Source organism: Corapipo altera, unplaced genomic scaffold (genome assembly GCF_003945725.1).
Source record: "Corapipo altera isolate COAL_440 unplaced genomic scaffold, ASM394572v1 62, whole genome shotgun sequence".
Lineage (NCBI taxonomy): Eukaryota > Metazoa > Chordata > Aves > Passeriformes > Pipridae > Corapipo > Corapipo altera.
The window spans coordinates 10863248-10876497 of NW_020884894.1; the positions used below are offsets into that span (position 1 = coordinate 10863248).

Genomic DNA, 13250 nt, shown 5'->3' on the forward strand with positions numbered 1-13250 from the left:
GAACAGACTTTGAAAGACACCAACTAGCCAGGATGGAACTGGAGAGAATAAGCAGAGTGGCACGTGCTGCATGTCATGACTTTTAATGTGTAACTACAGTATGCATACATACAAGAGTGGGAGAACTAAAGCCCAAGAACTAGAAAGGCTACAAAATACAACACATGGACCAATACTTTACAAAACATTGAAAATCCTTACAAAATGGGCTGTATTGGTCCTTTGGGTTTTTGTTTTTATTCTTTTTCCTTTTTTTTTTTTTTTCTAATTTTTTTTTTACAAACTTAAACTTGTATGTGTGGTCACAGGGTAGGGATGGGAAAAGGTCTAGATTGAACCCCTCATCTTTCAAAATTTACAACTGTCAAAAAAAAAAAAAAAGAACAAAAATAAAGAAGCTATAGGCCTGGTCTCTGGTTTATTTACTGAAAACAGCTGACCCTCACCTGAAGGGCCTGTTTTTTATCCAACAGGAAGGAGGCATTCTCTGACTGCCACTCCACTTGCTGTCTATCAGCATCTGATGAGGGTGAGGGGAAAGCAACACTGAACCTTAACCCCTCCCTCACCCCTCCCATACTCCATATAATTCCCATATTCCAAACACATCCACCTTTTTTTTTTTAACAACTTAGTGATTGAAAGGTCCCCCATCCACATAAAGAAAAATAAGTTACTTATTATAACTGGCTTTTCAATATTCTTTGGGAGTCTGGGAATGTCAGGACAAGGAGGTCTGCCCCAGACAAGTGCTTGGCATCAGCAGCTGCCCCTTTATTACAAGCTGGACAGGCACCAGTTGCCCACCTGCCTTTTACACAATTTGCACAAACCCAAAAGTCCAGACAAAATGTTTCTGTTCCTTGTATTTACACTAGTTTAAAATGATATTCACAGCATCTTCTGAATTTTGGCCAAAAGTCAAAAAATTTGTCTCAAACTTTGGAACATGCCCACATAAGACTTTCACCCAGGGTCTGTCGTGTTCTACCCAATCGAGGGGGCTGGGAAGGTCAGGAGGAGCCTTACAGAGTCTTCAGTCAGTTGATGGGACAGGACCTCCAGGCTGGCACGCTTAGAATGCAGGATGCAGCTCGTCTAACTGGCACCAGTCCCTTCCATGACTTGCTGGGCCTGCTTCTGCCCCATGCAGCACTGTGCAACCGACTGGAACAACCTGCACAAGGAAGCAAAGCAGTGGTAGTGGCAGCAAATGGTCCTTTCTGCTGTGACAGCACCAAAAACTCAAGGTGCAACTGCTTCAGCTCTACCCATTTTAATGATTCTGTGGTTAAAGTCATACTCACTTCTCAATTTCTGGAGCGCAGTGAACAAACTCATGGTTCCAGAACTTAAACGCTGGGTTTTTTATCAGCTCAATGAAAGTAATAAGGAGACCCCAGGGATGAGGCCTATTTACAATCAGTCGTTCCAAGAGAACCCTGAAATCCAAAAGTAAAGAAACAGTTGGAGCTCAAAGACCCGGACTGGGAAGAAGGACCCGAAAGAAGGAAGAAAAGCAAAAAGCGGATATGTTGGCAAGTGAAACACCTCCCCTCTCACCTGGTGATCTGCTCCTGGATAGCCTCAGTGTTGGCCTCTGCAAACAGGTAGAGCATGGTGCAGCTGAAGTAGTGGGTGTGGCTGTTGGGGTATCGCAGCTGGTTGGCAATGGCGTTCAGGAAGAGGTACCGGCCTGCGGGAGAGGAACACACAGCCAAAAAGGAGTAAAAGAAGCCACTAACAGTGCTTGAGATAACATTTGTGAGCCTGTCTTATGGAGGTACAAGGAACAAAGCTAACTGAAGATATGTAAAAACTGTATCAGCTCAGGCTGATGGGGTAGTAAGACAGTAAGAACTCAATTCTTCTCCATTAAATGCATTTCTAAGTCCCTTGAATACTTTGAACTTTTGGTTATAACATTGCTCCTGTATTCAGTTTACTGTTCTAACATAGCATTCCTTACTGTGAATTCACTAGCAGCTACATGAAATCATAGAATCACTGAGGCTGGAACAGACCTTTAAGATCAAGCCCCACTGTCAACCCAGCACTCCCACTGTAACCCCTAAACCACATCACCCAGTGCCAGATCAGACACCTCTTAACACCCCGTGGGATGGTGACTCCATGACCTCCCTTGGGCAACCTATTCCAATGCCTGACTGCCCTAACAGTGACAATACTTTTTCTAATATCTAATCTGAACCTCCCCTCCCTCAGCTAAGGGCTGTTTCCTCTTGTCCTCTCACTGCAGGCACAGTAGAAAAGACTGATCCCCATCTCACTAAAACCCCCTCTGAGGTAGAGGGGTGATGAGGCCCCCCAAAGCCTCCTCTCTGAGACTAAACAAACCCAGGTGCCTCAGCTGCTCCTCACAAGACATGATTTCTAGACCTTCCATGAGCCTTGTTGCCCTTTGCTGGGCACACTCCAGCACCTCAATGTCCTTTTTAAAGCGAGGGGCCCACTTGCTGTAAATGTGACACAGCATGAACTGCAGTGCTCCCAGCTCACCTTCAGTGTCCAGGTCTACTGCCAAATTCTGGAAGATGTCCATGTGAGCTGAGTGGGTGATGGTGCTCATGGAGGGCGTGCTGCCTTTGTTATGGATGTGTGCAATAGCTTGAGTACCTACGTAGAGCACCAGTGCATTAATCAGCTGGATGTTGTAGCGGTTGCCGGGTTCATTTGATACCTAACAACAAAGACAGGAAAACCATGAACAATCTATATTCCTTCAGCACTTGAAGGTACAGAATGTACAACAACAGCATCCAAGTCTCTTCTGGATTATATGGACACCCACAAATTCAAATTGGCATTTAGCCTTTTCTAATACAGCATGGATTATGAAGCATGTATTACAGCTTATTATAATACTATATTTGAATATATTCAGAAGCATCAGCAAAGTGTTAACGGACCCAGCAGACTTTTTTTTTTTTACTCCATACCTAAAAGAAAAAAATCAGGTAAGGCAATGTGAATTCAGCAGCAGTGCCAGAGGCCCAAACATCCCTCCTCTCACCAAGTGAATGTTTCTGCCTAAGCAATTCTCTGAGGAAGTCCAACTTCAGACCTGAAGTCTGCTGCAAGCCAAGCCATGTGATGTCTGAAATGTGGTTTTAGCCACAACCTTGCGCTGGGTTTTAGCTAATTTGACCTTTTTTTACCCCTACAGCATTAGCATGCAGATACATTTATTTCTATATCAATTAATCTACTTGGAGTCAAAATTTAGTCAGACTCCAAAAGCCTTCAACACATTTCAACATCCTACTAAGGAGTGGCAGAAGAATTATTCAGAGATGTCTGCATTTTCACAGGCTTTTCTGCTGCCTGGAACACATGTTCACTAACACATCAACAAAATTCCTGCGGTGGTGGGTGACTGAGCCAGTGAGATCATTTGTCCTGTGCTATTTAAACTGAACACCCTCAGAAACCTCAAACCCCACAAACTTACTTGTAGGTTGCTGCGCAAGTCGGACAAAAAGGTGACGGGAGAACGGGTTTTGAGATAGGAATCCAAATCTTTCTTGAACTGAGGTGGCATCACTCCAGTGAAATTTGTGAGTATTCGTGGAGCAATATTAATCTCACTTAGCATGTCCACCTGTTGAGAGAAACCCCAGTCAGCTGAGCCACAAACAATCTCTAAAGGAACAAATTGCAAAAGTAGATCTGTAAATGACATTACATTAACTACTGGGGTTGATCACTTTTCCTTCCAGAAATGAAAAGCAAACAGCAGATTCCTGCAGACCTCAGAAGAAACTTGATCTCTAACATGCAAACTTATTACATGATGTCTGGAGGAACTGAGAGGATAAAAAAATTCAAGGGTGAAGGCCATAGGGAAATTCAGTCACAGGCTTTGTGGTCTCCCTATCCACACTGAGGACAGTCTGGCAGTTTAAAAAAGTACAAACATTCACACAAGTCAAGAAGAGGCTTCTTCAGTGATAACTTACTGAGTGCTGCAGTTTTGCTCCCATCACCCTGCACAGCTCAGGCAGGGAAGAACAACAGGACAATGCTTTAGCAGCATGAGGAAGTTTGATTCTAATCAGTCCAGGATTAGTTGACTGGCATAAACCCAAAAATATAATTAAGTAACATTAACACTTCTCAAAGTCTCTCCCCATTATGCAAGAGGCTTGCTTCAGAACAGTGCTTTATCTTATTATTTTCAAGATAAAATGGCTCCAAATGTTTCTCATCCAAAAGCATTTACAGTCTCACAGTACTTGGACACCATCTCTTCCACAATAAGTTCCCAGGACTCCAGTATCCAGCATCCCATGGAGCACAAACTACACAACCCAGCATGAGCTGAACAAAACAGAGACAAGAAACTACTGGCTGAACTGTCAAACAGCAAAGCCACAAAGGCTGCTCAAGCAGCCTGTTTTTCAGTGACATGATAAAGATGCCCTTGCTCCAACCCTGTGTGCCAGTCTGATCTAGAGGTGCCATCAAGTCAGTCTCCCTTGGGAGAAAGACAAGCCCTCTGGTTCTCCGTGCAAGCACAAGGTTCTTGGTGCAGTTCTCACCTAACACAAGTCTGTCCTTTCAGGCTGAACCTGCACAGCCCTTGCAAGCAAGCCAAGTATCTACTGTTGCCAACGAAGCCACACAGAGGCAAGATTTATGCCTCCAACTGCAGCAAACTTCATACAGGACAAGGGTTGTTTCCCACTCTGCATGGAACATGTCAAACAGGGACCATTAAAATATAATTGAAGCCTAAATTAAAATATAATTGAAGCCTACCTGCTTTAAAAACTGTTGTTATGCCAGATGCTGTTTCACTTAAGTTTTAAATTTTGAACGGTTGCATTAATTCTAGTATCAATATCAAGTATTTAAACTGTTCCCAAAATTTCACAGTCTCTGCCAAAAAAACTGGATGAAGAATACTTGGAGCAATTATCAAACTCCTGAAAGTAAGTTCTACCTTTAGATTGGGGGTGAAGGGGTCTGGAAGCCTCATGTTCCGTGGGAAGGCACTCAGGATCAGATTCCTTAGCTGAATACAGTTAGGTGGGATCACATCACAGAACCCATAGTGGTAGTCACAAAGAAATTCTGGGAAATCATGCAACAAGACCAGCAACACACGCAGAGTGCCCTGTGAAATAAAATACAATATATGAGGTGTGGAACTGCTGAAGAAACTGCCCAAAAACTTGCAGAGACATCATTCTATGTCATGTTAACATGACCAGGAGGAAATTAACCTGGGAAGGCCACTTGCCTCTGTCCCACACCAATTTGCATTCAACTCTAACACAGAAGGTAACAGCAAATAATATTTTGCTACCAGAACACCTCTACTTTCAGACAACTTTGGCTGGAAGTAGCATCTATTAGATGACACCTTTTTACCTTGTAAAGGATTTGCATAGGTTTGGTGAGTTCCACATTTCTAAGGAAAGGAGCCAAGTACTTGAACAGATCGATCAATAACTGGGCATACATAGGCCAACCCTGTCAAGAAAAAAAACAGCAGGTGGGAAACATGCAATGAAGAGCAGTTACCTTAACTTCAAAACTATAACCAGATGGATCTTTATATAAACCTGGATGGAAGAGCTTAGCTACTGCCAGCTCTAGTACTGAGTGCAGCACAGCTCATTTCAAGGGCTTCAGCTGCACATCACTGAGCTGTGGGTGTTTCCAGAACACTCAACATGCCATACTGAGCTGACACTATTTAGCCCAGAAGGCTACAGCTCTTCTGAACATTAAAAAAGGCATGTTCATTAAATTCAATTCACCCTGTGTTCCATAGTTATTGATACACAGACTCTCCTCCATGCAGTTAGGTTACTGTGAATATGGAAGACAACAAAAACAGGACAGCCATGCTACTAGTGCACTTCAAGAGATGTGAAACAGCACCACACCAGATAAGCATCTGTGTGAGCTTTTTAATTCAGAAGAGATAAACTGCAGCCACACCTTCTGCTGTGGTGTATGTGCCAGCATTCTTGCAATAAATATCCGATGGGAGATCAGTTCCAGCCAGGCATAAACAAAACCTGGAGCTTTTGTAGGCCTCAGGATGTGAAATGTGTTACTGAAAGAAAAGTTAGAGCAGGTTAGAAGTGCACAGCAATAAGACTGCTTTTCATAACATTGAGGGAAAAACATACACAGCCCTAAAAGCAAAGGCATTTGAGCATCTTGGGTTTCACCAGTCATTGTCCTTAAATCAAGCAAGTGGACAGTCCACGGGAGAAACAGTTACTCCAAAGGTGATTAAGCCACCACAAAAGAACAGTCACAGCCCTTACGTGAAAAACCTCGGTCCTACCAAGAAAGGATGAGCACTGTGGCCAATCCCAAATACATACCAGAAAGCTGTGAGTGTCTGGAAGTTGATGGTCTCCAGCACGTGCTCGGGAGCATTTAATTCCAACAGCAACATGATGAAAATGCGATGGTAAGGAAGTTGCTGAAACTCACTCTGCCGAACATCGTGGTCTTGCAGGAGAACTCCCACCACAATACCAAGAACCTAAAGAGATCAAGACATTTCAGTGGTGGCAGCAAGAATTACTTTGCCAGTTGATCTATAGATAATACTTTAACCATCAGTAGATTATAACAAGAACCAAAAATCCTAGTTATTGGAAGTGCTGCATAAATGAACGTTGCAATTTGCTTAAGCAACTCCCAACCACTATTGTTTGCTCTCCCTGTCCCTTGGATCACAATCACAATGACTGACTGAACAGTTTTGGAAGGTCTTAACTACTTGAGACCATCCAGCCTTAAACCAAGTAGTATAAGAGCATAGGAAAGGCCCTCACAACATCAAGGCAAACACTCAGGAATCACCAACCTTAAACTACACTTCAAATGCCTCAAAACAACAGCAGCTGGCTTTTTCATTTCAAGGCACAAGGGCGTGCCTGGAAGTGCCTGAAACAAGAGTTTCAGGTTGGTTTGAGACAAAAATCTTTGTGAACAAGAAAGCCACTCAGCATCTTGATGCTTCACTCAGAAGTTTATCATTTCAGTGACCAACCCAGAGTCCTCATCTGACACTCCAGCAGCAGCCTGCACTAAGGTCTCCATCTTTAATCAGCAAAGGCACAGCCAACAACACATGTTAAAACGCAGTGAGCACAAGAAGGGTCCCCAACCTTGTTCAGGAGGTTGATCTTTGTGACTGTGTTGGTTGCCTCCCCAGAGTGCTTCACCAGCAGTGCAATCAGTCGCACAAAGGCATCCAGGTTGTGGTAGCACTTGGCTCGAATCATGGTGGGGTTGGCTGCGGGATTGTGCTGCTGCTCTGCCAGAGCACGGTAGCTGATCTCAACACACATTTCGGTGCAAAGGCGGAAAAAACGGGTGATCAGGTCATCTGTTTTCAGGATCCCTTGCTGGTGCATCTGTGCAGGGAAGGAAAAAACCTCAGCATTGCAATCACAGAAAATTCATTTTACAGTTTACTTAGAACAACAAACCTTTTTACAAAGTGCTCACCTTGCCTGCCACCGTTAATTTTTACCCTATTCTCCACAGAGATAATTATTTGCAAGGCAATCTGAGGGTGGCAACACAATTTTAGCAAACATATTTACTGCCAAATGGAATCTTTTGGATCTCAAATATTTTAAACCATCAGCATGCTTGAGGAGCCCCTTTCAGTGTCAGTTCTGCCACCAGCACCCAACCTTGAAGGACAGCACGAGGCAGCAGCAGCAGCTCAGTCTGTTGGGCCTTTAGGAGCCCAAACAGGGAGTGCAAGCTCTGGGAAGGGCAGATTCCAGCTCCTACCTCAGGAACCATCACTACTTAGCAAACTGAATTTTCCTTACATGAACATTACATGAAGAAAAACTGGGTGGGCTTTTTTTTTTGCTTTGTACTGGGGGGCTGCTTTAATAATATATATATATAAGAAACCCCAGAGATCTCCTTTTATTTGTTACCCACAGAATTAAAACCACCAAAAGGAAACAAATTACACTGCAAGAAACTTCTGGGGTTTTGAATAAAGCATCCTATTTCTAAACTCCTACTGCACAGACATAAAGCTATAAAAACAGCATAACTGATAACTTGGAGATCATGTGGAAGACTTCTAGTATTTCTGGAGAAACACTTTTTCCTAATTAAAAAAAGGAGTTTATGTATCTGCCTTCAAAGTTCTATGCTTCTTCTTGTCCTGAAGACTAGTGGAAAGAAAGCAATACTTAAGCAGCCAAAATTATTTAAGTTCAGGATAGAACCTTATTTAAATGCAGTTATTACAAAAAAATCTCTGTAAGACCCATCATTAAAGCCTGTAAGGAAACAATTATAAATAAACACTGCACTTCAATATATTTAAATTACTATTTCAAAACTGATCAAATATTTATAAAAGGTAAGCAGTGAAGTGTACAAAAAAGTGCATTGAGTATTACGAGTAAACTACACTGAAATGTGTTTTAGAAGCATGATTTAAGGTAACAAAAAAGAGTGAAGTCACATGAATAAGTGAAAATATTTCTTTAAAAAGTGGGTTTAGCACAATATCTATTAAAAACATTCAAAAATGCTACACAGTAGAAGTCAGACCAACAGGAACCTGTCTACAAGCCAGTACACAAGGACACTAAAGTCACATGAAAAAAACCACTGCATCAGTTGTGATCTTTATCCATACTCTGTAGGCTGAACCTCTTTTCACTCATAGCTGCAAATTCTGCAGCATTTCTGTGGCAGTGACACAGACATTTAAAATGAACACAATGGACAGAGGCTTCCTTGCAGCTGCAGTCAAGGAGCTGCCTGCAAGGAACACAGTTTTAGGAGCATGACTGCAGATCTACAGGGACTTTGTTACCACACCTGCTGGGCTACTGAGGGCATCTCCCTTCTCAATCACACCTGGAAGGCAGATCTGTGCTGTAAATCACACCTGTTAAGGTGCCCCAGAGTGACATGTTGGAGGTTGTTTAAATTTTAGGCAGCACTTCAGCTAATGATGTTTCAAGTTTTTCCTCACTAATGATTCGAGTTTGAAGAGGGATTCTCTTGTCCACATGATCTGAAACAATTTACCTGAATCCCTATTACCAATTTCCTTCTGCAGGCTGTCAGAGCTTTTACTGTTACCCACAAGGAGTAACACTAGTGAAGGTTCATTACTATTCCCAACAGCTATCTCAGCTGCAGTTCTTTTCCCACCAAACTTATCTCAGAGCTCATGGTCTGAACAGACAGCTTGTTCCCACAGTATCTGAAGAACATGATTTGGTGGAGGACAGGGGTTTCTGCAGAACCCTGCCATCAAAACCAGCCAAAATTTTGACAGTCAAAACCTGGAAGTTTCAAAAGGATGCCTAACACAGGTTATAACACTGTTTTAAAATGGAGGGCATCACACCCTACTTATGTTGAATAAAAAGCACCTTTCTTTCCAAAAGCTCTACCTGTCCAACAAACGCAGAGAATGCTTTGGTACTGTCACGGCCTGCTGCAGCTGAATGGTAGAGGTTCACCCACTCCCTCAGCAGGTACTCTGCCTTCTCCCTCAGGCCTGGTGGGTCATCATACTCAGAAGCTTGGGAAATTCCTGAATGCATCATGAAATTAGGACCTCCATGAGCACGGTCAATCATTGCTTCATAGTTTGATCGGACCACTTCCATCAGCTGGGGTAACCTAATGCAACAGACAGCAAGAGCTGGGTCAAGAATTCCTCCTCCCCCAGAAGGTGAAGGAACTGGAAGCTCAGTCAAATAGAGCTGAAAGAAAGCAAATTATTTCTTAAACTAAATCTTTGTATCTTTCAGTCCTCACTGGAATAGCAGAAATAAGTCATGAAAGCAGATACATTTATGATGAAAGAAGGAACACTGAAATCACACAAGCTTTGAAGTTCCACTCCAGTTTGTACAGCAGAGTGCTGCAACAAAACCCCCAGGGACTAGAGACAGCTTCACTTCTGCAGACTTCAGGAGCCCTAAAATGCTCCCAGATAGTGAGATGCCAGTGCTGAACAGCCTGACTGGGGCACCGAATTTGGCTGCAGTGAAAGTCAACCCATACAGTGAAGACAGTCTATCCACACCAACTGGATGAATGGACTTTTGTTTTGAGATCTCCCACTGGCAGCTGTGTTGACAGTGGCAGCCACTGCCACCAGCCAGCTGCTGGATGCTCTCATAAGCAATCCAGAGTTCTCCAAGCTCCAATCCATGTTGTTCTCAAATTCAGCAACAATTGCTTCCACCTTAGGAGCCTGCAAGTCCCAGAGGTATTTCCAGGTGCTGTGGCAACATTTGCTGCCCAGTTACTTGCTGCTGGATACACAGGCCATGTGAGACAGGTGGAGGATTGCTCTGTAGGCTCTAAACAGAAAGGACTGTCCAATCTTATTAACTGCTTGTGATTAACAAATTAACATATTAACAGAAAAGAATATTGCCTGAATTTGAGATAAAGCAGGAATTCAAACAAGTTTCTTACAGTATTCTGGAGCACAGTGCATAGAGAGATTTTCCTGCTTGAGCCTTCAGCTTCACATGTTGCTGCAGTTGCCTCTATTTTGACTAAGATGAGCACATTTACATTAGAGTGACAGTTTAAATTAACATAGGACTGCAGCTCTAGAGGAAGTTTAAAGCTGTATGACTGAATGATATGAGACATTGCCTGTATAACATTCAAATCATAAATGAGCAGAGAAAAAAGTAACAGATTGCACAGCGTTACAGTCTCACCCTTCTGGGGCGTTTCCTCTGGAATGAGCATTAATTCTCATGAGTGTCTCAATGGTGTGAAACAGGTCTGCTTCTGTTACGTGGGCGACGCTTCTCTCATCCACCAACAGGATCTTCACCAGCTGCATGGCAAATGCCACGGCCATGTAGTTCAGGCCGTTCTCCATGGACTGTCAACACAAAAAAGGCAATTAAAAGCCCAGCCACAAATCGCACAGTGGGCTGACTGCATCTCCTCTCCAAAAGAGGAGGTTCCCTTTACCTGAGCCAAGTGAAGGTCATACTGCTGCATGTTAACAAGGTGATTGCGGATCAGCAGCTCCACAGCTTCCACGTTGTACTTATACTCATCTCTGCATTCGATCAGGCACCTGAAGAAAGGGACTTCTTTTACAAAGTGTACCTCGACAACACAGCTTAAGTGAAGCAAGTCAGATTCAACACTTCAGAAACTGTGCCCTTCTTCACTGTGAGTCACTACTCAGCTCCAAAAGAAGCCTCTTCCAGAGCATTCTCTAAGGTAATGTTTGAGTTCACAACAGTCAGACTCAAGCACTTGTTGCCCTGCACAACTGGCCATGAAAGCCCTTCAAGAGCTTTGGTTTATTCAGCATAAGAAGCCTCTCTTTCAAGGACAAAGTGGCACATCTTGCCTAGCTGAAGCACTAGTGCTTCTGCTACAGGCATATGCCATGTCACACACTTTGTGACAGCAAAACGAGGAGAATAAAAAAGCCCAGAGCATCTCTAATGCTTAAATTCCATTATAGATTCCTATCATGTTCTGGGGTGAAACAGCATTATCAGAAGATGTAGTTAATTTTGACAAAAAAAAAAGCCAGTAATTTTTGCCTGTCTAAACTGCAGCAATGCAAAACATTAACAGGCAAGTGATTCAGAGTAACAAGGGAACTCCCAGAAGATAACCAAAGCTCCACCAGTGTCCCTGCTGCCCCACAGCTGACCTGGTGATCTGTTTGTTACACCATGGGGATCCATAGGCACGCCCATCCTGCAGAGCCTTCAGCACGAGCAGGTGACACTCCCGGTAGCGGAGCAGGAGGTCGGCGTCAGCCCCGCTGGTGGCATCCAGCAAGCCCTCTACAGCCTAGAACACATGTAACCTGTTAGCAGAGGAAAAAACAAGTCCTCTTCCAAATCTTCTGCATGTTACGTCAGCAAGAGTTATCACCAGAAGACTCGAAAAGAGACATGAAAAAAAAAATAAATCAATTTAGTAATTGTGTTTGTCCCCTTGGTAAGACCATGTGGGATTTGACCAGTTACTATGGCATCTACGAGTCCACTGTACACAGCTGTACTACCACAAACAGGTCTCTCTGTGCCCACTAGTTTTGTATGTGCACCAAATAATATGACAGAGTGCATTAGTTGGTGCTGCAGCTTCTCTAAGTCCGTGCTTCCTCAGCAGTTCAGCACATGGCTTATGGAAAACTACATGACAAAAGACTTCCAGAGCCTGCTAGAATTAAGTGAGTGGGTTTCTCAGAGAAAGAGCTGCAGCACTCAAGAGATGCCTCTGTGTTAGTCTACAGCAAATAGAAGACGAGTCCCACAGGGGCAGCAGAATTTATTTGGTCAAGTCCTACTCAGGACTGGATCCTTTAATAGGTACAAACCACTATCAGAGAAGAACAGAGTTTCTCTCCAGCTTTCAGTGACTCTTGTTTTGGCACTGTTCTTGGATCCTCAGGCAGACAGCTCAGTATTCTTCCACTACTCTCAAATGGATTTTTCTCCACGTCTGTCACTTGCTCTGCACTGCTACACAGGCACTGGTGCCAGCTCAGCTCACAGAGCTCACTGCAACACTCCCCACTCGTACAGCCTCACAAATTCTGGCTGGGATGGAGTTAATTTGCTTCACAGCAGCCCATATGGTGCTGTGCTTTGGATTTGTGCTGAAAAGAGTGTTGACAACACACCAGAGTTTTGCCAATTGCTGAACAGTGCTTACACAGCACCAAGGCTTTTCCTTTCCCACTCTTGTCTCTTCCCACCAGTGGGTAGGCTGGGGATGGGCAAGAGGCTGGGAAGCAACACAGCCAGGACAGCTGATCCAAATTGAATAAAGGCATATTCTACACTACATGACATCGTGCTCGGCAATAAAAGCTTAGGGACAGGAGGATGAAGAAGGGCATTCATGGTTCTGATGTTTGCCTTCCCAAGCAAATGTCACATGTGCTGAAGCCCTGCTTTCCAAGAAGCAGCTGGACATCTGCCTGCTGATGGGAAGTAGTGATTTTTACTTTTGTTTTGTTTGCACACACAGTTTTTGGTTTCCCTACTGAACTGTCATAATATGAATGAACACATCATCTTGTCTTCCCTCTGTTTAATCCCTGTCCTGCAGAAAAGAGGAATGAGCAAGCAGCTTCTTTCCACAGCAGCCTGGACACTGTGTGTACAGTCCACCAAGTGAACATCGTGGCTCCCTTCCAAATTTATGTATCGAATTTCCAAAGACAGCAGCTCGGTACTGTTCACCAA

At 43.6% G+C, this 13250-nt stretch overlaps 1 protein-coding gene across 7 annotated transcripts in view; it reads right to left on the reverse strand.

Moving 5' to 3' along the window:
* Positions 1-67: 67 nt before the first annotated feature.
* CNOT1 (CCR4-NOT transcription complex subunit 1) overlaps positions 68-13250 on the reverse strand; it is a 55587-nt gene continuing 42404 nt past the window's right edge. For all 7 annotated transcript variants that reach the window (XM_027646514.1, XM_027646512.1, XM_027646513.1 and 4 more), the window contains exons 36-49: positions 11702-11844; positions 10999-11107; positions 10737-10906; positions 9444-9675; positions 7164-7412; positions 6369-6532; positions 5974-6091; positions 5398-5499; positions 4967-5140; positions 3473-3622; positions 2521-2701; positions 1564-1696; positions 1308-1442; positions 68-1177 (exon numbers count right to left, since the gene is read on the reverse strand). In XM_027646514.1, the coding sequence (XP_027502315.1) occupies positions 1099-1177; positions 1308-1442; positions 1564-1696; positions 2521-2701; positions 3473-3622; positions 4967-5140; positions 5398-5499; positions 5974-6091; positions 6369-6532; positions 7164-7412; positions 9444-9675; positions 10737-10906; positions 10999-11107; positions 11702-11844 (2139 nt within the window). In that variant the 3' untranslated portion in view covers positions 68-1098. The remainder of the gene's footprint in view (positions 1178-1307; positions 1443-1563; positions 1697-2520; positions 2702-3472; positions 3623-4966; positions 5141-5397; positions 5500-5973; positions 6092-6368; positions 6533-7163; positions 7413-9443; positions 9676-10736; positions 10907-10998; positions 11108-11701; positions 11845-13250) is intronic.